The sequence below is a fragment of the Myodes glareolus genome, chromosome 18 (genome assembly GCF_982192425.1).
Source record: "Myodes glareolus chromosome 18, mMyoGla1.1, whole genome shotgun sequence".
NCBI classification, from domain to species: Eukaryota; Metazoa; Chordata; class Mammalia; order Rodentia; family Cricetidae; genus Myodes; species Myodes glareolus.
Genome location: NC_142043.1, coordinates 11,209,115 through 11,233,655, shown reverse-complemented (window position 1 = coordinate 11,233,655; position 24,541 = coordinate 11,209,115). Strand labels below are relative to the sequence as shown.

The 24,541-nt window shown below is 49.7% G+C and overlaps 2 protein-coding genes across 6 annotated transcripts; one reads left to right on the top strand and one right to left on the bottom strand.

The window, feature by feature from the left end:
• The first annotated feature begins 20 nt into the window (after window positions 1-20).
• Window positions 21-1,817, top strand: Mea1 (male-enhanced antigen 1). 4 transcript variants are annotated; one of them, XM_048445328.3, is made up of 4 exons: window positions 21-149; window positions 664-944; window positions 1,030-1,132; window positions 1,432-1,817. In XM_048445328.3, the coding sequence occupies exons 1-4, from the start codon at window positions 35-37 to the stop codon at window positions 1,581-1,583; spliced, it is 651 nt and encodes a 216-aa protein (XP_048301285.1). In that variant the 5' UTR covers window positions 21-34; the 3' UTR covers window positions 1,584-1,817. The 4 variants fall into 4 exon arrangements, with proteins under 4 accessions (XP_048301285.1, XP_048301286.1, XP_048301287.1 ...); XM_048445329.2 differs by having other exon boundaries at window positions 34-178; XM_048445330.3 differs by having other exon boundaries at window positions 121-222.
• Ppp2r5d (protein phosphatase 2 regulatory subunit B'delta) lies at window positions 1,703-24,087 on the bottom strand. 2 transcript variants are annotated; one of them, XM_048445319.3, is made up of 15 exons: window positions 23,936-24,087; window positions 19,137-19,214; window positions 6,598-6,784; window positions 6,105-6,415; window positions 5,895-5,987; window positions 5,415-5,545; window positions 5,226-5,285; window positions 5,025-5,133; window positions 4,762-4,815; window positions 4,232-4,402; window positions 4,030-4,157; window positions 3,360-3,461; window positions 3,204-3,276; window positions 2,962-3,078; window positions 1,703-2,847 (listed from the first exon to the last, which is right to left on the bottom strand). In XM_048445319.3, the coding sequence occupies exons 1-15, from the start codon at window positions 23,960-23,962 to the stop codon at window positions 2,710-2,712; spliced, it is 1,779 nt and encodes a 592-aa protein (XP_048301276.2). In that variant the 5' UTR covers window positions 23,963-24,087; the 3' UTR covers window positions 1,703-2,709. The 2 variants fall into 2 exon arrangements, with proteins under 2 accessions (XP_048301276.2, XP_048301275.2); XM_048445318.3 differs by having other exon boundaries at window positions 19,137-19,217; window positions 23,936-24,078.
• Window positions 24,088-24,541: the final 454 nt, after the last annotated feature.

Here is a 24,541-nt window from a genome sequence, read left to right as displayed (position 1 = left end):
TGGGTAATGTAGTTCTTTGTGGTCTGGGCAGGGGATGGCGGAGGCGGGGCAAGAGGTTGACTTCTCGTCCTCGCTTGCGTCAGTCTTGGGCACGGGGCGGGGCTGGAGGACTAAGAGCCACAGCACGTCCTGCCCCGCCGGAAGTGAAGGTGCGGGTCCGGCTGTGGGCTCTGAGAGGGTGAGGCGCGAGGAAACACCAACGCCGTGACTGAGTGGGGGCGGGTAGGGGACGCTGCAGCTGGGGCCACTGAAGGGGCACCTCTGGGCTTAAAGGGCGCTTGTCAGGCGGTATTGTGGTACCCCGGAGAGAAGGGATGAGGGGCGGGGACGCGCTCTCGTGGGTAGTCTGGCGACCTGCAGTTACTAAACCGGGGAGGGGCGTGACGGGAGGGGAAGAGGTTCTGGAAAGGGTCTCTCCCGAAGCGGGGAAGCCCTCCGGGTGTCTGTTTATTCAGGAATCGGGAAAGTTAGACTGGTGGGCTCGAGTTCAGTATGAGAACCTTGACTTAAGACGGGCAGGAGTGAGAGACGGGAGAGGGGAGGAAGACACAAGACCCTGAGAGAGGGAAGTGAGTTTCATGAATGTAAAAGGAGACTGCAAATCGCGAGCTGAAAGCGGACTCGGTTTCATCCAGTTCCTATCCTGCCTCTCTGTCCTTACAGCCCCTGCCCGGATGGCAGCAGTAGTTCTAGGGGGAGACACCATGGGCCCAGAACGTATCTTCCCCAATCAAACCGAGGACTTAGGGCCACATCAGGGTCCTACAGAAGGAACTGGGGATTGGAGCAGTGAAGAACCCGAGGAAGAGCAGGAGGAAACAGGAGCAGGCCCAGCAGGCTACTCCTACCAACCCCTCAATCAAGACCCTGAACAAGAAGAGGTGGAACTGGCACCAGTGGGTGAGGGAGAAGATGGAGCTGCTGACATTCAAGATCGGATCCAGGTGTGGTGGAGGGAATTGTTCCTGAGCATGTGAAACAGACTGTACCAAAAGCTGGATGCAAACTCTCTTCTCTCTGGTTCTGCAGGCCCTGGGGCTTCATTTGCCAGACCCACCATTAGAGAGTGAGGATGAAGATGAGGAGGGGGCTGCAGCACTGAGCAGCCACAGCTCTATCCCCATGGACCCAGGTAAAAAAGCTCTTCCTTTCATTTGGGAGTAATTAAGAAGGAAGTAGACAGGATTAAAACCAGTAAGAAGAGTAAGAGGACCATCTTACCCTTAAAAAGAAGGAAGTGTGTTAACAAATTTTTGCAGACTTCAGAATGTAGGTGAAATGCTATTTAGCTAGATTTGAGAATGGGTAGACTTGGCAGTAATGTGGAATTGGTGACTCCATGAGTCAAGGGTTCTAGGTTGATTGAAGGAATAGGGAGGGAACTGGGTCCGTTGTCTCTATCCCCTAACCAGCCTGTGGCTGTGCTTTCAGAACACGTAGAGCTGGTGAAAAGGACCATGGCTGGAGTAAGCCTGCCTGCACCAGGGGTTCCTGCCTGGGCTCGGGAGATATCGGACGCTCAGTGGGAAGATGTGGTACAGAAAGCCCTCCAAGCCCGGCAGGCATCCCCTGCCTGGAAGTAACCACACGGAGAGCTGCCTTACCTCCCTACATTCCAAGCCAAGACCAGCACAGGACTGACACCACTCGGGTTCTAACACACACCTTCCCATGTCCCTTTCACATCAAGGCACACCAGACCTCTCAGAGACCCACTTTATTCGGTTCTGTACATATGGGGACATTGGCCCGAGCCCAACCCACCGTAGCATGTATCACTCTGTGGAGAATAAAGCACCCTATGTACACAGCCAAAAGCCGCACTGCCTGTGCCCCTGAAACCTGGTCCAGCCCTCCCCACTTGTTGCTTTTCTGAGTGCCCAAAGGGTACAGGTGAGGGCCTGCCCAGCATCAGCATGAACAAGGAAATAAATAGGTGTTGCAGGGAGCCATGCTCGGGGCACTGCTCCTGCTTCCCTCTTTATAGCTTTGGGACCCAACAGCACAAAGAAAGCAGTCAGCCACAGGGTGGTCCCTTCTGTGTTTGTGATCCCAGGACTGCTGCTTGCCAAAGAGGGGCAAGGTAGATGGTTCATTCTCCCCATCTTGGTCCACTGCGCCCTATATTCATCTAGTGTCCATAACATACTTTTCTGGCCTCTGTGTTGTCCTGGTTAGACAGAGGATAAAGGGAATAACACACCACCACCCCCCTGCCTGCATAATGCTAGGGCTAGGGGGCCTATTTGTGCTGCTGGGGGTTGATTCCCTCCAGCTCTTCACTCCAGGGGCCGATGGAGCTAGATGTAACTTTGGTGACAATCTCCTGTTTTACCCTGCAGGGGAGAGGAGAGACACCTCAAGTTCAGATGAGGATGCAGGGGAGAGGAACATGTGATTCCTGTGTTTGTGTTTCTCAGAACAGTTTCAGGTAGCTGTGGGGTTAGGAGCAGGGGGACAGGCACCCCCAGGTTGTCTAAGCACTGAGCACTCAGTGCTCAGCCTGTCTGTACTAGCCACAGGGAGGCATGAACACATTTAGGGGTGAAGAGGGAGCACTCTGGGCATCCCTGCTTCCAGTGCCTGCATCCTCTAGAGTAGCCAGAGAGGTGCTGTTGTGCCCCAGGTCAGCCAATAAGGAGCAGAGGGTGGAGGGCCGGGCTGAGTCCCAGGGCTGAGTGGGCTGTAACCCTGTGGGAAGGGGAGGGGTCAGAGAGCCTCCTGGCTAGCAGTCAGGAACTCTTCTGCCCGCTTGTGTGCCTCGAGTGCCTTGATGGTATACACGTCCTGTGGCAGCTCTGACTTCCTCCGAAGCAGCACTTTCTCCTTCTTGATGTCCTTTAGCATCTGTGCATGAACAGGGAGAAGCCAGGAATGGTGACCAGTCCCAAGAGTTCTCCTCTGTCTCCTAGAACTGTTACTGCTATCCCAACCTGCCCCCTGTCCCTGGTAACCTCTCACCTGCACAGCCTCTGTTTCCACTGTCCTCTTCAGAAGTTGGATGTCCTCTGCCGTGGGAGTCTCTGTCTCCATGGAGTACACAGGGGGCAGTGGTGGAGGAGCTCGGAACATAGGGTACTGAGAGGGCAAGAGGTACGGACAAACGGTGAGCACTTCAGAGCCAATCTGCCTCACTCTTCCTCCAGACTCTTCCCAACTCTAAAAGGACTGCCTGAGTTCGGGGCAGTGGCATAAAGCCTCACCTGGGGGTTGAGCCGTGCCAGCTCCTCAATCTTCTGCCACATTTCCTCTCTTTCCTTCATTCGGAACCTGCCCCTATGGGAGGGAACAGTAGGGTTGGAATTGGGGACAGTGAGCCAGAGGTAGAAGGTGGTGATCCTCTTGGGAAAGAGACTCACTTCTGTTTCTCTGCTTTGTACTGTTGTGTGCAATCATCAAACAGCTTCTGGTTCATTTCCATGAACAGCTTCAGGGCATTGTAGATGAGTCCGTGGATTGTCCTGCCATCCAGAGAAAGACCGTGTGCAGGAGGCCCAGCCTGCCGTCCATGCCACAGCCCCAGTTTGCTTGTTTTCACGTCTCCGCCAAAAGCTTTTCCATTTACTAGTCCTTTTCACAAACCTACACTGTAGAAGCACCTAACTCATGTGGCTTGAGAGCAGCTGATGGACCTTTACAAATGCAGTTCCCACCCTGAGCCTGCCTTGGCTCATGCCCCACGGCCTCCCAGTAGCACGAGGACTGTCAGCACCACACCCATCTTGCCTTCTGCAGGAAAGCCTTTCTACGACTTGGACTCTTTATATTGTCTTTAAGTATATCACATAGTTCCCTCCAGCCTAGAATGTCTGCAAGGCTGTGGTATGGATCCAGTCAGCTATTTGGTACTGCAAGGATGTCTCATTAGCACCTTTTCTTGCCAGTCAACTCCTCAAGGACCCACTTAGTAATATTTGGTGGGCACCAGCTTTGCTTACTGCATGGCCAGGTGAAATCCCTGTCTCGAGTTCTACACCCATAGAGTTTTGAATACCCATGTCCCACATCAGCCCAAACTCAGTGGCCTACTTGTTCCAGTGGCTTTTGGAGTTCCTATAGAGTGCGGGAAACATGATAGGTAGGACTCGGGCAGCGTTGTCACTGATTAGGCTCATGATGTACTCGTTGTTCCAGTAGTAGAGGGCGCGCTCTGCCACCTGTCAAGGAGAAGTGCAGCTCAGCTCTCAAGACCTGCACTGCCATCTTTGGGAGACAGTGGGTCTGGTCTCACCTGGAAATGGGGGCTGGAGACACACTTGGCAAGCTGGCGGAAGAGGGGCTCCATCACTTTGCTGAACTCTGAGGGTTCAATGACATCCAGAATCTCCTCTAGCTCATTCAGAAACATCACTTCCTTGGGGCTATGGGTCTTGGGCCAAAACTTGAGAAGTCCCACAATCACCTATGAAGAAGTTGTGAGGATAAAATTGCTAAGACTGCACAGTTCCCTGGGAAGCCTTTGTATTGCCTCGTCCCACACCTACCCTCAGCTAACCACATGGCTTCTCTGGCTCGGATCAGAAAAGTTTCCTCAGTATGTAGGTTTTGACTGCCTTGGGAGGAACCCGCATCACCCAGTCCTGAGCACCCACTTAGAGCACTCAGTAGTTACAGACTGGAGCTAGGGACGTTGCGCAGTCATAAAGTTCTTGCTTGAGACGCCCTAGGTTTGCTGGCCAGTACCACAAACAACAGAAACAAAACCAACAGGTGGAGATGGGCAAGCACTGCTGATGACTGGGGCCCCGGAAAGGAAATTACCGGCTCAGTGAGACTGCTCTCCTTCTCCAGGAACTGTACCACACAGTATGCCAGCTGGGAAAGGTTGAGGATGAAAGTGAAAACGCAGCTCAGGAGGAGAGCACTCAGTGACAGACGAAATCCCAGAAAGGAAGGAGAGGTGTAGCAGATTTACTGTCACCACCCTTCTGTGTCGTCAGAAAACCCTTCCCTCCCCCTTTGTCTCTGTCTCTTCTCTCCCTTCTTTGGCTCAGGGGAGGAATCTTCAGAGGCAGGCAGCTTACCTGAGGGTGGTACACACTCAGGGACTTGACCTTGTGAAGTGGAAGCAGGACACGGATGAGAAACATCTTGTGCTCTTCCTTAAGGGGCAAGGCAAAGCCATTGATGATGCTAGAAGTCAAGGGACGTTTTTAGGACCAAATATGCTCAAGCTCAGCCTACGCATTCCCCAATCTTCCATGGCATCTGCATTCCCCACTCACCTGCCGAGGATCTCCAGGAGCTCGGCAATCCCATTGTGATGTTCAGTCTCATAAATGAACCTAAGGGAAAGGGAAGAGGCCCTCTTGACATGTCCCCTCCAGCATTCTGCAGTCTTCCCTGCCTTCCTGTTCCCATCCCACCACAGGCAGGGGCATGGTGTGCTCCCCAGTCTGGGCTCATCGCCTCACCTGTAGAAGATGTGGTTGATCTGCCGACGAATATATGCCCGGAGCCCCAAAAACTTGCCGTAGATACGATGCAAAATGGTCTTGAGAAAATCCCGCTCTCGAGGGTCCTCACTATCAAATAGGTCCAGGAGCTAGGAGCAGGAGGTTAGGAAAAGCAGACAATGAGGCAGCAGCCAGGAAGGCATGGGCTTTGGCCACAAGTTCTCTGGGGAGTGGGGTTAGGTTTCTGAAAAGCAGAGTGATTTTATTATATGGCTCATTCAATCTGGGTATGCATATTTATACTCCACTGAGTGGAGAGGGACACTTTGTTGTCATCAACACCCCCGCCCCGCCAGTTACACTGGAAGTTTCTTTGAAAGCCTTGGACTAGACACAGCTGAACTTCCAGTGTATCAGAATAAGGGAAAAAACTGGCAGGACGCAGGTAAAGGCATGGAAGACTACAGTTCATGAGAAGGGCAGGAAGCTCAGACTCACAGCAAGCACAAACTTCTGGTCAATGTACTTCTTGGCTATATTTGGCTGGAAATCTGGAGACTCCAAGAAGCGTAAGAAAAACTCATAAACAAGCTGTGGAGGAAAGAAGCTTCACTGAGACCTGACCCAAGGACTGGGAGATTCCCTTATGGCAGTCCTAAGGACCCCGTGTCCTATAGCCAGACCCACCCTGTCCCAGTGCCCTGGTACCTGGAGATGTGGCCAGGCAGCTTCCAAGGTAGGCTCATCTTCCTCAGGGTCAAACTCAGCTCCTGTGGGATTCGATGAAGGTGGCAGCGTCCGGAAGAGGTTCACTGAAAACATGGTGACAGCCTCAGGGTAGATGGCCTCAGTGACAACATCACGGCTGTGAGTGATATACTCCACCATCTCATTGAGTCCTGCCCGCTTCACCTCCTTGAATTTGAGGTCACTGAGCGGGTCTGACACGAAGTCAAAGAGGACACAGCACTGGCGCAGCTTCTGGATAAAGAGCTCCTCGCGCTCCTGGGTCGGCGAATCTGTGGAGGTCTCAGCAGTCATTCTTCACGCATGTCCCACTGCCTGCTCCCATCCTGCTCCCTGGCACCTTGTCACAGTCGAACCCCATGTCTACAGAATACCCTTTTCCCAAAGATAGACTCCTAAACCAATCTTCATGGCCCCAAGCCCAGTTCATTAGTCCCTGTCCATCAATGAGTACCTTTCAAGGCAGGAAGCTTTTGTAGCTCTCTATTCTTGCTGAGGTTGAAGCGGGAGGAGCTTTGCCGTCGTTCTTTCTTGACAATCTGGGGTCCCCCTGAGTACTTGATTTTGCTGAGCTGTGTTGGGGGTGGTGTGCTGTTGCTGGGACGCTTGTTAGATGATGGTGGCTGGGGCTGGGGCTGGGCCTGGACATAAAAGAGATCTGCTGAAGCCAGCTCTCTAAGGGATGCCCTTAACCCTGGCCTTGGCCATCCCATCCCTAGTCTGTTCATGCTTGTAGAGAGGTAGTGAGCTGTCCTGCCAGGTAGGACAGGGACAGAGATAACTGTGGCCAAGAATTCCTATCTGTGTTATCAACAGCCTTCAAAGTGTTCACGTCTTAAGGAGGCAAAGTGGTTGGATGGATAGTGAGAGAAATCAGAAAAGTAGTTAGCAGGGCCACAGACCTAGCTTAGTAGTGGAGCACTTGCCTAGTATGTGTAAGGCTGAATTCAGTCCTCAGTGTAGAGAAAAAAATTCAACCCTAGCTGCAAGCGCTGACGAGGCACCTTCTGAATAATGAAAACACTCTGTCTTGAGGACATCTGGGAGGTAGCCCAGTGTGTGGCATCCCTAACAATTCACTGAGATTACTGAATGTTCTATACCCTTCAATTCAAAAGGAAGACAAATTCATTCTTAAGTCTTAGCAGCTTACCAGAAATTTAGTTTAATAAAAATCCTAGCCAGGTGGTGATGGCACATGCCTTTAATCCCAGTACTTGGGAGGCAGAGGCATGTAGATTGATGAATTCAAAGCCAGCCTAGCATACATACCAAATTCCAAAGTTCCAGGCAAGCCAGAGTTGCATAGTGAGATTCTGTCTCAAACAAACAAAAGGAAGAATGAATGGGCTGGAGAGATGATAGATAGATAGATAGATAGATAGATAGATAGATAGATAGATAGATAGATAGATAGAGCGAGCAGATAGATGATGATGGCTACACTTCCAGAGAACCCCAGCTTGATGCCTAGCACCCCCATAACTGCTTATAAATGCCTATAACTCCTGTTCCCTGTTCCAGATCCAAGGGCACCAAAAATGCCTATGGTACACATACATACATACATACATACATACATACATAGAGGCAGGCAAAACAGTCAAACACATAAAAACATTCAATCTTTCTTTGCTTATCTGTGTAGCTGTAGCTCTGGCTGTCTTCCCTAAAAATAATAAAGAAAAAATAAAAACTGGGTATTATGTACACCTATTAATGCCTGAATGTGGATGGTGGAAACAAGAGGATCAACAGGCCAGCTTGGACTGCACAGCAACAACAAGCCCCACTAAACTGAGTGGGCGTGGCAGCACACACCAGTGTTTCAGCTATTCAGAGGCTGAGAGGAGGAGGCTGGAGCAACCAAGGAGACCGACTCAAAGCTAAAAGGTGCAAACACATAGCTCACAGCAGTGTGTTTGCCTAGCCCTAGGTTCAATCCCCAGTCTAGCAAAAATAAATCAATCCTGAGACGCCTGAACTCTATCTGGATACAAGAGTCTGGCTCAGGCAGGTCGGTGGGTCCAGTGGCTCAGTCCACTTTGGTCATCTGGCTCTAGTTTGTTCTGACTGGAGGTTTGATCCTGGTAACACAAGGAAGGGCGACAGAATAGGCACCACACACCTCCTGTTGTGACCCAGTAGGAGCCAGTATCCCTAGACAATGTAAGGTGTGCCAACTCCAGGATCTCCCTTTCTACATTCAGGGGCAGGTCACACCTTGAGGGAAGAAGAGCGAGAAGAAGTTGGAAGGTCACCTGTATCTTGCTTCCCTGCCTGAGGTCAACCAAACTCTCATCTGTGGAGCTGAATGTTGAAGAACACACTGAAGGCTGGATGTGGTGCACGCCTTTAACCCTAGCACTCAGGAGGCAGAGGCTGGTGGTACTCTGAGTTCAAGGCCAGCCTGGTCTATGGTAGGAGTTCCAGGGCAGCTGGGGCTACAAAGAGAAGCCCTGTCTTGAAAACAAACAGAACACATTAAGCCTAGCATGTTGACTTATGGTTGTAATACTAGCTAGTATTTGGGAGGCTGAAGCAGGAGGATGGCCGTGAGTTCCACGCCAGCCCAGGCTAAGAATGAGACACTGTTCCCACAACAACAAACTACTGGGGCGGTAGAGGTGGCTCGGGGGTTAAGAGTACTCACTGCTTTTTTAAAAAATTATTTATTTTTATTTTATGTACATTGATATTTTGCCTGTATATATGTCTATATGAAGGTGTCAGATCCCCTGAAATAGGAGTTACATACTGTTGTAAGCTGCCATGTGTGTGCTGGGAATTGAACCCGGGTACACTGGAAGTGCTCTTAGTTGCTGAGCCGTCTCTCTAGCCCCCAAGAGTCTTGCTGTTCTCAGCCTCTGATTCAGAGCACTGGGGCTTAGAACTCAGCACCAACATCAGGCAGCTCTGCTCTAGTTCCAGGGATCGAAGCTCTCCTTCTAACCTCCTTGGAACCTGTGCACGCACACACTGCACACACCTTTAATAAAGCCCCTGAACCAGACTAGCTGAGTACACAGCTTCTGTAACATCAGGCTCACAACAGTGCCCATTTTATAGGCTACAATAAGAAAGGCAGCAAGGAACACCTGGCACACAGCAACCACTCTCTAGTGTTTGCTGTTCTTGCTGCTACTGCACCTGTAATCATTTTTTTTTTTTCTGTGCCTGTGTCCTAGGAATGCACCCTGGGAATGCCTCCCCAAGCCAATCCACTCAAATGTTCCTTTGAGTCCACTATTCCCTTTGTTTGAAAATACAGAGACCAGGAAGTCACTGGATCTTTCAGGAATCGTACCTTTTCCAAAAAGCTGAATCGGCTCATGGTGGCCCTTGGGGCTCACTTCAGCCTCTTTTAACTGTTTGTTCCACTGTCTTTGTAACCACTTACTCCCTGGTAACAGACAACTCTTGCTGAGTCTATTCATGTGTCCTTCCCTTCAACTAAATCAGTGGTGCTCAGCCTTCCCAACACTGACACCCTTTAATACAGTTCTTCAGGTTGTGGTGACCCTCAATCATAAAAGCATTTCCGCTGGTACTTCATAAAAATAATTTTGCTACTGCTATGAATCGTAATATAAATATCTGCAGGATATCTGATATGTGACCCCTGCGAAAGTGTCGTTCTGTCCCCACAAGGGGTCGTGACCCACATGTTGAGAACCAATGAACTAGATGATGAATTTCTTGAAAGCCAGGGCTCTGAGCTGCGCCCTCAGAAGTAGCATCTAACAAGCATTCATGGGTGTTTGGTTGGTTGAACAGGAACCAAGATGCCTTTCTACAGCCCACCTTCTTATCTCCACAGAAGTCCTTAGAGCAGTGGTTGGGGTCAGCACAACATGAGGAACTGTATGAAAGGGTCCAGCATTGGCAAAGTTGAGAGCCGCTGTCTCACAGCACGCCCTGTACAGCAGCCACAGCAGAGCAGAGCAGAATAAGGGTAAGGAACACAGAAAGGCAAAGGCTCCTGCACCCTTGACAGGCCGCATACTGGGGGACTCTGAGAAAAAGGCGCTCTTCCCAGCGAGGGAAACGCAGAATCTCAATTTTCTGTTGACAAGAAGTGAAGTTAGCTAGATCAGCCAGTCATGATGGTGCACACCTTCAATTACAGCACTCGGAGCAGGAGGATCTCTGTGAGTTTGAGGCCAGCCCTGGTCTGCATAGTGAGTTCCAGCCAGAGCTACATGGCAAGATCCTATCTCACAGAAAGAAAAGCGTTAGCTAGACAGTAATTTTCCAACCTCTGTCTAAGAATATCTCAAGAGAACATAGAGTTGTATGGACTAAAAATAAAATGTTCAGGGCTGGGGAAATGACTCAGTGGTTAAGAGCACTGGCTGCTCTTTCAGAGGACCTGGCTTCAGTTCACAGCACCCACCATGATAGCTCACAATTGTAACTCCAATTTCAAGGGATCCAATACCTCACACAGATATACACGCAGGCAAAACACCATGTATATAGATAAATAAATCATTTTAAAAAATAAAATAAGGGCTGGAGAGATGGCTCAGTGTTTAAGAACTTTGCCTGCTCTTCCAAAGGTCCTGAGTTCAATTTCCAGCAACCACATGGTGGCTCACAGCCATCTGTAATGAGATTTGGTGCCCTCTTCTGGCCTGCACTACATAAATAATAAATAAATAAATAAATAAATAAATAAATAAATAAATAAATAAATAAATGTGGTAGCACTCTGAGTTCAAAGCCAGCCTGGTCTACAGAGCAAATTCCAGGACAGTCAGGAACACAGAATACACAGAAACCCCATCTTGAAAACCCAAACAAACAAACAAATAAATAAAGGGGCTGGAGAGATGGCTCAGTGGTAAGAACACAGACTGCTCTTCCAGATGACCTGAGTTCAATTCCCCAGCAAACACCTGGTGGCTCACAACCATCTGTAATGAGATCTTGTGCCCTCTTCTGGCCAACAGGCATATATGTAGGCAGATCACTGTATATATAATAAATAAATAAATAAATCTTTAAAAAAAGAAGCCAGGCAGGGGTGGCATACACCTTTAATCCAGCACTCAGGAGGCAGAGGCAGGTGGATCCCTGACCTACAAAGTGAGTTACAGGACAGCCAGGGCTGTTACACAGAAAAACCCTGCCTTGAAAAACCATAATAAATAAATAACTAAATAAATAAGAAAAACTGTCCAAAGGCAGCCATCCAACAATTTGAGCCCTAAGGGTCCCTTCCACACCAAGACTGTACTGCTGAATACTGGCATGGCCTGGAAGCAGCAGAGGGACTGTCTGTTTCAGCTCACTTGATCACTCCAGTTTTTTGGGCTTTGTGTGTTTGTGTATTTATTTTTCGAAGGGTCTCCCTATGTAACAGTTCTGGCTGTCCTGGAACTCGCTCTGTAGTCCAGACTAGCCTCGAACTCACAGAGATCCCGCCTGCCTCTGACTCCGGAGTGCTAGGATTAATAAAGTGCGCCACCACCACCCAGCTTCATTCCAGTTTTTTGTTTAGCTTTATGTGTATCTGTATATGTGTGATATGTGTATGTACATGTTCGTGTGTGAGTGCAAGTGTGAGTATATGAGTGTCACAGTGTGCATATGGATGTCAGATGACGACAAGGATGCTGCTGCTTGCCATCCATCTTGTTTGAGGCAGGGTCTCTTCTTCACTGGTGCACACACGCCAGGCTCAATGGCCTGGGAGCTACTGGGAATTGTCTCCACCCCAGTTCCCTGGCATTACCAGTGTGTGCACCTCATCAGTCTTTACATGGTTCTAAGGATGGAACTCTATGCTATGTGTAAGCACTTATCTAGTTCTAGTTTCATAAGGACCACTAGTAGGCACCCAAATGCAGGAAACATCTGAGAGACAGCCAGCCCATCTAGTTAAGTCCCTAACAACCAAGGCCCATGAGGCCATCTCCTGTTTGTCTACCTTCATATGCTTGTTAGAAAGCACATGTGTGGATATGCCAGCCACTCACTTCACACTCACGCATTAATTTCAAACCCTCCAGTTCTTCTGATGTCTCTCTTCACTGTCCTTGGGTGGGTAGGAGACAAGTGAGCACCTCTAGAACTGCAGCCATCACAAGGATACCTGACAAAGGTAACCCAGCCATTCTGCCTTCCAACTGTACTTTGTCCTATCTAGTCCTACTGAGACTCTGCAGAGACCTGAAATACTTTCTGCAGAATCTACACCCACTCAGGAAGCCTTCCTGTAACCCAGGTCTCCTGCCTCTACCTCCTGAGTGTGTATACACCACCACACCAGGGTATACACCACCACACCAGGGTATACACCATCACACCATTTACGAGCCACTGGGCATAGAACCCTGGCCCTATGCAGGCTAGGCAAGCAATCTACCAGCTGAGCTACATTCCTAGACCCCACTATAAAAAGTATTCTAACAGAAAGATGGAACATAAAATAGTAGGAAAAGAAGCTGGGCAAAATTGTACTTATCTCTACTCTTAGCTATGCAGGAGGCTAAGGCAGAAAGATTCAGAGTTGGAGAGAAGCCTGGGCTACACAGCAAGACCTTAATCTCAAAATTAATTACAATATGCACAGATAGAACCAAGCAGGGTTCAACACCTGTAACTCCTGCACTCTGAAGCAAAACCGAAAATATTACTGCAGGTTGAAGCCAACCTGGACTACACAGCAAGACTCTGGTACAAAACATGGTTAACAAGGGCTAGCACGGTGGCTCAGTGGGTAAAGGCACTTGCTCCCAAGATTGACAACCTGAGGTCAATCCCCAGGACCCAAATGGTAGAAAGACAGAATTAATTCTCACCAAGCTGTCCCATGACCACTGTACAAACACACAACAAATATACAAATAAATGTTAAAAAAAAAAAATCAAGACTGGAGAGATGGCTCAGCAGTTAAGAGCACAGACAGCTCTTCCAGAGGTCCTGAGTTCAATTCCCAGCAACCATATGGTAGCTCACAACCATGTAGAATGAGATCTGGTACTCTCTCCTGGCCTGCAGGCATACATGCAGACAGAACATAATAAACAATACATAATACATAATAAATAAATAAGTAAATCTTCTAAAAAATTAATTTTGCTGGGTGGTGGTGGTACACGCCTTTAATCCCAACACTTGGGAGGCAGAAGCAGGCAGATCTCTGTGAGTTGGAGGCCAGCCTGATCTACAGAGTAGGTTCTAGGACTGGCTCCATAGCTACTGGGAAACCCTATCTTGAAAAAACAACAACAAAAAACGAAAGCAAAAAGTAAAAAAAAAAAAAAAAAAAAAAAAAAACCACCAGGCAGTGGTGGCGCACATCTTTAAATCCCAGCACTAGGGAGACAGAGGCAGGCAGATCTCTGTAAGTTTGAGGCCAGCCTGGTCTACAGAGAGAGAGTTCCAGGATAGCCAGGGCTACACAGAGAAACCCTGTCTTGAAAAACTAAAACAAAAAAAAAATCCAAAAAACAAAAAACACAGATTACATGCTGTATCTACAGTATCACGAATTATCTGGTCTAGTAAATGAAGACCACTTTAATTTAAAACCTGCTAATCACAGAGGCATCCTCTCCCATTGTCCACCTAATCCTATTTAATTCTTCCCTTCCTCCCTTCCTTCTCTAACACCCGCTAAGTATTACAAAGGAGAAGGTGACTAGGACAAGGCCCTGGCCCTCAAGCTCGAAGACTGGTAGGTGGGGCAGCCACAGAAGCAGCTACTGGTACAAGGGAAATACCAGAGTGAGACCACAGAGGTCATGGAAACAAAGGCGTGGACTACAAATTGCCCGCAAGAATTACGGAAAGCATCTCTCAAGAGGTGACTTTTAAAAAAAATATTTATTTTCAAATTATGGGGTGTGTTTGTGTGTAGTTGAATTACGGGTGATTGTGAGATGCCTACCACAGGTGCCAAGATCCCAACTCAGGTCCTCTGCAGGATCAGCAAGGGCTCTGAACCACTGACACTTCTCTTTAGTCCCTGAAGGCATGAGTTTTGATTTAGCTCTTAAGGAGTAAATGTGGTGGGCGGTAGTGGCACACGCCTTTAATCCCAGCACTCGGGAGGCAGAGGCAGGTGGATCTCTCTGAGTGAGTTCGAGACCAGCCTGGTCTATAGAGCTAGTTCCAGGACAGGTTCTAAAACTACACAGAGAAACCCTGTCTCGAAAAACCAAAACAAAAAAAAAACCAAGCCAGTCCAGACCAGTGGAGTGAGGCCATACGTACTGCAGGGGAGCTTGCTGTAGGCAGTAACTTCCACTGGACCAGTACCCAGGGCAGATGCTACAAGAACAAAGTGAGGCCGCTCAGACTCGCTATGGATGTTGGGTTTTAACTTTGGGAAATTCCAAAATTAATTTTATATTGTATTTAAACATTATAGCCTAAGCTGGGCTGGACTTTAATGTGCAGACCAGGCTAGCCTTGAATTCACAGCAATCATCCTGCCTCAACCTTCCAAGGGTTAGGATACGGGCACGAATGAGCGCACCTGGCTCAGATTAGATTTTGGTGGGTTTTTGTTTTTAGACAGGGTCTCTCCATGTAGCCCTGGCTGGCCTGGAGCCGACAGCATAGACCATGCTGGCCGAGAAACCACTGAGATCCACCCGCCTCTTCATCTGGAGTGCTGGAACTATTGTGAGTCCCCACACCCAGCTCAAATTAGTTTTAAAGTAGAGAACTTGGCTGAGGGCACAGCTCATGACAGAACCGGGCTTTGCCTGAGTGATACCCAGGGTTCAGTCCTCAGTACTGGAAAGAAAAAGGGAGACTATAAAACCAAAGCGGCTTGAGGATCACATCTGTGGCCTTTGAGCTGAAGTTGGGGAGACTGGGCTGTTTCTTCCTTCCTCCACCCCCATCCAGAACTCAGCAGTACGCTAGAGTCTATTTTTTTCCAAAGAGGAGCTCCTTAAACGCAGAGGCAGAACACAGCGGGTCTCCCCTGCCCTCTCAAAGCCACCTTCCACCCTAGGCTCCTGACTGACGTGACAGTTAAGTGTGCGTGCAAAGTATTAGGGACAATATATGCAGGTTAAACAGTGTCCCAAAGAATCTCTGAATGTGGCCTTGCCTGGAATAGGTCTTTACAGACATGTACCATTAAGTGAAAACGAGCATTACTGAGTTGGATAGGATATCCCTAATGAATGGTATCCTTTTAAGAGGGAATTTCAGAGAGAGATCAAGACACGGAGAATGCTGTGAGAGGGTAAGGAGAGGAACTGAGGTGCTGCACAAGACAAGGGGTGCCAAGGACTGTCAAAAGTTAGCAAGGCGCCCAGTGGTAGCGATGCACTCGGGAGGCAGAGACAGGCAAATCTCTATGAGTTCGAGACTAGCCTGGACAGCTAGGGCTGCTAGAGAGAGAAACCCTGTCAGGAAAGGGGGGGGAACAGCAGGGAGGCACAGGACAAACCTTTCCCTAGAACCTCAGGACAGGACTGGGGCTATGGCTTGCAGAGTATCATGGTGAACAGTTTTGAATCCCCAGGACCTATATGAAAGCACAGGTGTGCCTGCCATGCCCAACTGCAATCCCCAGGCACCAGAAGCAGAGATAGAATACTGAGACCAGTGGTTCTCACCCTTTCTAATGCTGAAGCTGTAATGCTACCGTTCCTCGTGTTGAGGTGACCCCTCCAACTGTAAAATTATTTCACTGCTACTTCAAAACTGTAATTTTGCTACTATGAAGAATCCTAATGTAATCCTAATCTAATATGCTGGATATGTGCATGAGATCCCTGTGGAAGGGTCGAGAGAACCGCCGGTCTAGGGCAAGCTGGCTATCTGACTAGCCAAAATGGCCAGCTCTAGGTCCAGAGAGAATACATCTCAATATACAAGGCCCACAGAGACTGTCTAAGACATCAAAATTAAGATGGGGAGCAACTGAAGAGGACATGTGAGGAGCGCCTCAGGCTTCTGCATGCATGTGCACACATTTATGCACCTCCACATATGTGAACACACATATATACATACTTGTACATACCACAATACATACACAAGGATTAAAGTAAATTGAAAACATTTTAAATTTAAATAAAAGAGACCAATGAGATGGTTCAGTGGTAAAGGGCACTTGCCACTGAGCCTGACGACCTCAGTTCCATCCCTGAGTCTACATGGTGGATGAAGATCCATCCTCTGACCTCCGCCGGTAAGTACTGGCACTCACACAACAAATGTATAAACAACAAAATTGTGATATGGTCTCAACAACATAGACCAGGCTGGCCTTGAACTCACAGAGAGCTGCCTGTCCCTGCCTCTCAAGTGCTGGGATTAAAATGAGCACAACCATCCTGTCCCAAACTTTTAAATTCTGAACAAGAGAAGCTCAAGAGTTGGAAAGGTGACTCAGAAGCTCCTGCAAAGGAGCCGGAGTTCAGTTCCCAAAACCCATGTGAAGCAGCACACAGTGGCTTCTAACTCCAGCTGTGAGGACGCGACAGGGACACAACATTGTCTCCTGGACTCTGCAGGTATCTGCACACACGTGTACATGTCACACCCAGAAATTTCGAGTAATTAAAAAGGATCTCAGGTCCTGTCTTTTGCTACCCTGACTTCTGGTCTCCAAAAGTGCAGGAGAATTCATTTCTGCTGTCCGAGGCCACCTGCTATTTGGTAATCTGTTTGGGCTGCTTTGGAAAACCAAGACAAAGTAACTGGTCACCAAAGTAAATGTTAGCTGCTGTAATTATTAGGATTAACTGAAAAACATTTCTGGCAAATGCTTAACACACTCAGGTTTTGGCCAAAGAAGCTCAAAATTGTACAATAGAAAAAGGGGCAAGGTGAACAGTACTTTAAAACCACGGCCTCTGCCCAGCAGTCATGGCACCCATCTTTAATCCCAGCACTTGGGAGGCAGAGGCAGGAGGATCTCTGAGTTCAAAGCCAGCCTGATCTACAAGAACTAGTTCCAGGACAGTCAAGAATGTTACACAGAGAAACCCTGTCTCAAAATATCAAAAACAAACAAACAAACAAATCTCATGGCCTCAGGGCTGGAGAGACATCCAACAGTTTAGAGCACTGGCTGCTGTTCCAGCAGACCCAGCTTTGATGTCCAGCACCCACATGGCTGCTCGCAACCACCTGTAACTCCTGTTTGGGGATCTGATGTCCCTCTTCTTGCCTCCACCGATACCAGGCATGCTCATGGTACACACATGTAGGCAAAAAACCCATACATAAAAATAAAAAATACACAAATTAAAAAAAGATCATGGCCTCCCATCCTGGCTCTCGGCTGTCACGGCATCTCTGCAACATCCATACAAGAGGACCTTCTGAAAAACTAAGAAGGAAAACCCTGTGGCCACCTCATATAATCCCTGTGGCTTTTCATAAAACAGAGTCCAGGGTGAACCTGATGCCCCCCCTTTTCTAGAAGGACTAAGACAAATGCCATGTTCCTGAGCAGAGCCTCCTGAAGAGCTAGAGAAAGCACAGCAGCCTGTCTCACGCACTGGCTCACCCTTCATCACTGTGACATTCAGTGTAACAGTGTGTGCGGGCGCCCACACTGGGCCAAGAGATCTCCTGAAACTCACCAGGCACTGTCAGACTACAGTGTGAAATACAGCCCAGGGACTCTGGCCATGCCCTGGGGATGGAGGTGAGTGGTCAAAGCAAGCCTGTCTAGGCAGATAATACCCAGGATGCCTAGGAACCAGAAGGATGTTAGTGAGGCAGGAGGAAGGGAGGGCCTGTAAGTCCTGGCTCTGACTGGTCACTAACTCTCAAGCTCTCAAGTACTTGCCCAGTGGAAAGTGCTGATGGGACAATCAATAGCATCACTTGGGAAAGGGGGACTGAGCCCTGAGGGTGTGACCCACAGTGAACGCTTATGTGTGAAGTGGAAGCCATACAACACCATACAGCTGTTCCCCTCAGTTCACAGCCCGGTGGGAAGACTGTGATGGGAACAGAACAGGTCCAGAGGCTGTGAAGATTACTGTGTAAGAGTAAGAGTCCTGACTCTGCTGTGATCTGCAAATCGGGAAAGAGGTCTAGCCTACTTCTCCTGATTACTTTGCAAGTCCCGAAACAATGGTCACCAATGCAAACATTAATTGGATCTCTTTAGAGGGGACAGGAACAAGTAGCCTAGAAAATCTAAATCCATAGTTAACCACAAACACTTGTCAATCAATCTCCTCTCTCAGGAAAGGCACAAGACCAGCCAATAACTTAAGACTTCTGCTTCCTGAACAGTTTAGAGCCGGAAAAAGTGGGAAGGAAAAGCAGAGAGAGAATGACAGCAGCTCCCACACATTCACAAGGCTATTCAGCAAACAAAGCACCCCACTGGCCAAGACCATACTCCAGATGTTCAAGGACATCCCTCAACTTCCCTAAGCCCCTCTACTCTCTGGCTGTCTAGTTTGCCAGTTTATTGCTTTATAGCCCTAGACTGTTGAGCTATGCTGACCTCTGTTCTTGACCGTCCTTTGGTCACACACTGCCCAACTCAGGGACACCAGCCACTCCCGAGCCCCTGCCCCACCCAGATTCATACCAAAGTGACTTGTCATACTGCGAAGCACTTGTAGACTTTTCCCCTTTCCCCAGGACCACAAGCCTCCCAGCATCCCACCACCATCACCCCTCTTTGAGTCAGGCTACTACGTCACACAGGCTGGTCCTAAACATGTGATCCTCAGCTTCCCAAATGGTGAGTTTACAGGCATACATATAAGCAGCCCTCACATCTTTCCATGGTTCTTATCCTAAGAAAGACATCCGCACGACACACACTTGAACACGCTGGGAACTAAACCCAAGGCCTTAAGCACACTAAGCAGGGCTCCACTACCAGCCATACCCTGGCCACTGAGAAAGGAGTCACCAACACGGAAAAGGGGCAGGCAGGAAACAACCTGTGGAATTGTCCCCCTCAGACCCTGACCCTCAGCCACCAAGGAGCTATAGGCAGCACCTATCTGGAAGCAGGGCCGTGTCTACATCTTTACCTCGTCTGCATTCTCCCCTCCACCATCTTTGCTTGAGCTGCTGGGCTTGGCTGTGCCTTTGGCAAGTTTGGGAGGTTCCTGCTGGGAGAAGACGAAGTCAGGATTAGTAGAGGCCAGGAGAAAGGAGAGGCCTTACCTGAACCTCTTAAGTCTTTCTTTTTTTTGGTACTGGGGATCAAACCAAGGGTCTTGTCTATGCTAGGCAAGCACTCTACCATTGAGCTGTACCTCCAAGCCCCTCCTAGGTCTTTGTTTTAACTACACACTCTCTAGCTGATTCAGCTGGGCATGGTGACGTATGCCTTTCTTCCCAGCACTCAGGAGAGAGGCAGGTAGATATCTGAGTTTGAGGCCAGCCTAGTCTATAGAGCAAACTCCTGGACAGCCAGAGCTTCACAGAAGAAACCCTGTCTTGAAAAACTAAAAAAACAAATTTTAAAACCCTACTGTATCGACCCTGGGACGCACAAAGGAGATTCAGCCCCTCCAAGGAGTTTAGAGTCTGGTTAGGAAGCAATGTCAATCTAATAACTAAGCACAACAGCCGTCTTCACCTGTCTCCTCCCCAGGCTAGCTCCTGGGTTAGGCTTCCCTCGGTCAGGAAAGAACTAAGGTGAGCTGGCTTACTGGAACAGCATCAATAGCAAAAGCAAGCGGGTCAGACTGGCTTCTGGGCAATTTGGTCAGAGGTGCCAAAGGCTTCTGTGCTAAAGCACAGCAGAAATCACTTCTCTCCCCTGAGGGCCATCCAGAGAGACCCAGAGGCATCTGTATAGATGTCACAAGCAGCACCCAAACAAGAGGGTGCTGTAGGTGTTTAACAGGATGCTAAGGGATCAGAAGGGTTCTCCCTGAAATGTTAAGAACGCCTCAGGCTAGAGATGGAGGTGAAGTCCTGAATTGTTAACAAACTGTGAGCACCAATCTAAAGGTTCCCTTGGGAACCTGGCAACTGGCTCAGAGCCCTGGCCTGTCCAGCATCTCTTCCCATGCTCTGGGCCAAAACAAAAGCAACCACACAGGGACAGGATGGGGAGACTGTGAGAGACTTGAGGATGCAGCTCTGACTGCACACTCAACACAAATCAGTGCTGTGGCGTCCACGTAGGTCTTGGGAACTTCCATCCACCTGTGTGGAGGGCCAGTCCTGACAGAATCAAGCTAGTGGGCCTGGTTTAGTGGTGAGCAGAGCCTGTGGAGGACCAATAAGAAATCCTTACTTGTAAAGGGAAATGCAGCCCATTCTAGCAGTGTATTCAAAAGCTCAGCCTGAAGTGCAACAGCTGCAGGAACCGGGATAGTTAACAATAGAAGGGAATGGAAGGGAGAAGGGTGGGGAGCAAGATGGAGCTTAATCAGCGAGGAAGGGCTGCCATGTGTACTAGAGATACAACTTATATTCGTGGACCCAGAGGAACCAGAGAAATGGGTCAACACTGAAAGCGGATAGGCTGAGGCCAACAGGGATGGATTTTTCTCACAGTGCAGTTGTAAGGAAACAGAGTGCCTAGTGTAGCTGAGAGCTCCCAGCCCTGAGCATTTGAGCAGAGGCTGGATGACCTCCTCTAAGGCTTGCTGCAAAAGGATTCAAGTCTTAGATGAGAGTTGGATTGGAGGACCTTGGAAATCACTTCCAGCTCTGAGAGTCTGCAATTCAACAGCAGCCAAGCCCCTTCAGTAAGAAGTGTTAAATCAAAGGATTGTGACTATGGGGGCAAACGGAGCTCAGGGAGAAGAGAGTTATGTGTGGGCTGGAATGGGGAAGGCTTTCTGGGGGTGGAGAGGGAAAGCCATTCTCGGATGGGGAGCAGCGTGATGCTCTGTATAAGGGGGAAGGGGCTTCCATGGGCTGAGTACTCTCCCACTGCCTGCTGACCAGGCTGGCCACACTGACTCTCGTCAGTTGCTCAGAGCAAGTGGTGGAGGACAAAAAAGAAAAGATGCAGCCAGGACACAACACCAAGGTGACCGACAGCACACAACAGACACGGCCCGCCAACAAAGCTGACCGACCATCTTCACTCAAGTCTGGTCTCTGGACTTGGTCATAAGCTGCTTACTTTCCTTGTCCCCTCCACCCACCTTAAGGCACTCAGCACGACGGCTGAGAACCATCTCAGGGAATGTGCCTGATTTCAGCTGCCTTGGTGTGTGGGTGTGAGTGGGTGTAAAACGGGGCCCACAAGCCTTGCTCTCTGTCTTCTGAGAACAGGTGAAGCACACACACTGTGGCCCGGCCCAGCTGTCGCATGTTGTGAGGCACTGGGGTTTAGAGCCAGCACTGTGTTTTACGCTCAAGTCTTACAGTCGTGTGAGAGTAAAGAGGTAACTAGCCTCTCTGGGCTTCACTGTCCTCAACTACTAAACAAAAACAGGACCCACTTCGCTTTGCCCGATGTCTGGCACATAAAATCCTAACAGTGCTTAGTTCTATTATTATGAATAAGCAAACAGGAGGGAGCAGGGGTGGTTCATGCAGGAAAACAAAAGACCCAAATCCAGTCTCACAAGAGAAGGATGCAAATCTCCTCAAAGACTGACTCAGCACCTACCTACTGTGTGTAAGGGAGATGCCAAACAGCAAGAGTCTAGTAATTACCTCAAGGAGGAATACAAGACTTGTCCCCAATTCATTCGCACCCAAGGCTGACCAAACAGTCTGTAAGTGGGCCCAAGTGAAGGCTCAGGACGACTTCAGAGGAAGCAGTGAAGGGTATAGCGAGGACTGGGACCACAGAGATAAAGGAGAAAGGGGACAGGTGATGGATGAGCAATAAGGAGCCTCCACCCACCTGTCTCTGTGCCTCCATCCTGGTACACCTCAGTCACATTGTCATCTCTCTCCCCCTCAGAACTTTAAGGAGGCCAAATGCAGCCCAAACTCCAATGCAGGAGATTAAATCTCATCAAGGGCCCCATGCCTGCTTCCATTTATCCCCATCCTCCCAACATCCTTTCTCAACCAAATCACTCTTGGCCTAAGAAAGCCTAAGAATGTCTCCCTCAATTCTCAATCAGCCAGTGGGCAAAGGCCTTCTACAGATGGGACAGGATCTGGTCCAGACTAAAAACTACGGACAGGTAAGAAGCTCACTGCTTCCTCTGAACTCCACACCCCTCAGTTCCCAGGTTAGTGATTTGAGTGTGCAGTTTCTACAGGTGAATGGCCCAAACCATATTGGCGAACTCACTCCCAAGGACAGGACTGGGGAGGGCACACAACTCTGCTCAGTTCACCACCTTTAAGAGGTTCAGCACCTAGTATGTCATCACCAGCCCTATGTTCTAAATTTCAGTCTCTGGGAAGTTATAGTGACAACCCATAATCAGAGCTACCTGGCAAATACACAACAGCCCCAGGATAAAGAGTTTGACTGATAAGGTGAGGAGGTAGCGCAGCAGGGCAACCAGGGGAAAGTGAATCAAACCACGTCTGGGGTCTTCAGGAGGGCGGACCATAAGGCCAGGCCAGAGCCAGCCCCAAGACAAGAAAAGCTGGGGGAGGCTGGAACTGGTATCCTAGCATCCCTGGATAAGTCTGTACCTCAGAGGAACCACACCTCTGAGTCAGATCTCAGCAACAGCAGGAAACAAAGGGTAGGAAACGGCAGGGATGAGGAACAGGTGAAGGCGGGCGGCACGGAGACAGAAGAGGGTGAAAGATGGCACCATCAATCAACGGGCCCCGGGGCTGGGAGTGTAGCTCAGTGGTACCAGACAAGCTCAGCGTGTGCAAGATCCTGGGTTTGACTCCATCAATGCAAATAATAAAGAAATGGCCTGTGGAAGGACATCGTGACAAAGTGTGAATGTCCAGGGGTAGCTGGACTGCAGAGGAAAAAACTAAATACAACAAGGCAGATTCCTGCTTTAATATAACTCAAGAAAGAGAGATCCAGCACTGGTGCAAAAAAGGAAATGCAAAGGTTATCCTAAGGAATAAGGGGAGGAGCCTGCACAGATCAGAACCAGTGTCTGGTTTAGGGTGAACATGGAAGCCAGCTGATGCCAGTTAGGCACTTGCACAGAAAAGCCCTCCAAGTCTGGAGACCTGATATTGCAGCTGGGCCTCCAGCAGGATGTGTGACCTTGGACAAGTCCCTTCCCTTGACTCGGTCTCAGTCTCCTCATCTGTACCACCAGGGACTGTAACGCATGTGCTCAAAAGCGCCCTTCCAGCACCGACGTTCTGGGGTTCCATCAAAAGAAGGAAGGGCTCAGTCCTGGTTTACAAGTTTGTGTGTAAAGGAAGACTCGAGGGGGGGGCCTAGGCCAGATTTGGGCGGAGGAGAGAAAAAGCAGAGCGGTTCTAGGTCAGGGGCTTGTCATGGAGGGAGAAGGGACTGTACAGAACTGTGGAGAGGCCGTTTATAGGCTGCTGAGGAAAGAGGGAAGGGGCTGCAGAGGACTGGGGTGGAGGGAGTACTGGAGGAAGATGCAGTCTTAGATGAGGACTGTCCCAAACCCGTGGGGGATCGGGGACAGAGGAAGGCGGGGAGAAAAAGCAAGGGAGTGAGCTGGGAGTGGAGCAGATCTTGAGGGGGCCGGGGGTAGGAGCAAAGAGGAACGGAAGAGAGATAGGTGGTGGGAATCTGTCCGGGGCAAGGAGGGAGAACTGTCCCAGCTGCTGCACGGGCTGGGGGTACTGCCAGCCGCGCGGCCCAGGGGCTGGTCCCGGGAGTGCTGTGGGGGGCCAGACCGGAGGGTCAGTCTGAGGCTGTCCCGGGCCTGCTTCGGGCCCCTCCCAGAGCTCCGCGCAGGCCCCGCGGCGGAGGCGCAAGGGCAAAGGCCACGCTCACCTTATCCTTCTTCAGTTTATAGGGCATCTCGGCCGGTCCACACCCGGCCCAGCTCCTGCGGCCCCGCTCCGGCTCCGGCTCTGCTCGGCCGCACTCGGCCCGCTCGGCGTCTCTTCGCCACCGCCTGCGCGCTGCGCCCGGGCCGAGCGGTGGCTGCGCCTCCAATTGGCCCTAACTCTTACAAACCTGCCTGACAACCAGGCGCCGCCTCCTCGGATTGGTCATTGGAGCCAAGCTGCTTCCTTTTTTTCTCATTGGAAAGAAAGAGTACAAACCGCCAGGGTTCGGCTCCCAGAATTGGCTGGAGGGGAAAGTCCCGCCCTAGAGAGGGTCGGGCTTCGTGAAGGAGGCGGGGTCAGGGGGAAACCCGAGCTTGGCTGGCAAGGCTGCTCTCCGGCGTCGCCTGTGCGTCGTCCTCTGCTATTCTTCATCCCTTGAAGCGCTGCTCCTTCCCTCCAGAAGTGGCTCTCACATTTTCCCCTGCTCTGCTACCCGCCCTGCCTCGTCCTAACTTGAGGAAAGAGGCCCTAACACGAAAGGGCACCTTTCTTCACAGGAGTTTAAGTAGCTCAAATTGCACATGTCAAATTGATAGAGAAAGCTCCC

Excerpts from the sequence above, each read along its gene's own strand:
- Mea1 (XM_048445328.3), top strand. The coding sequence starts at position 35 with ATGGCGGAGGCGGGGCAAGAGGTTGACTTCTCGTCCTCGCTTGCGTCA. Across the intron at positions 150-663 it reads CTGCCCCGCCGGAAGTGAAG|CCCCTGCCCGGATGGCAGCA; the intron begins GTGCGGGTCCGG and ends CTGTCCTTACAG. Across the intron at positions 1,133-1,431 it reads CTCTATCCCCATGGACCCAG|AACACGTAGAGCTGGTGAAA; the intron begins GTAAAAAAGCTC and ends CTGTGCTTTCAG.
- Ppp2r5d (XM_048445318.3), bottom strand. The coding sequence starts at position 23,962 with ATGCCCTATAAACTGAAGAAGGATAAG. Across the intron at positions 4,158-4,231 it reads TCTCCAGCCCCCATTTCCAG|GTGGCAGAGCGCGCCCTCTA; the intron begins GTGAGACCAGAC and ends TCTCCTTGACAG. Across the intron at positions 3,277-3,359 it reads TACAAAGCAGAGAAACAGAA|GGGCAGGTTCCGAATGAAGG; the intron begins GTGAGTCTCTTT and ends TCCCTCCCATAG.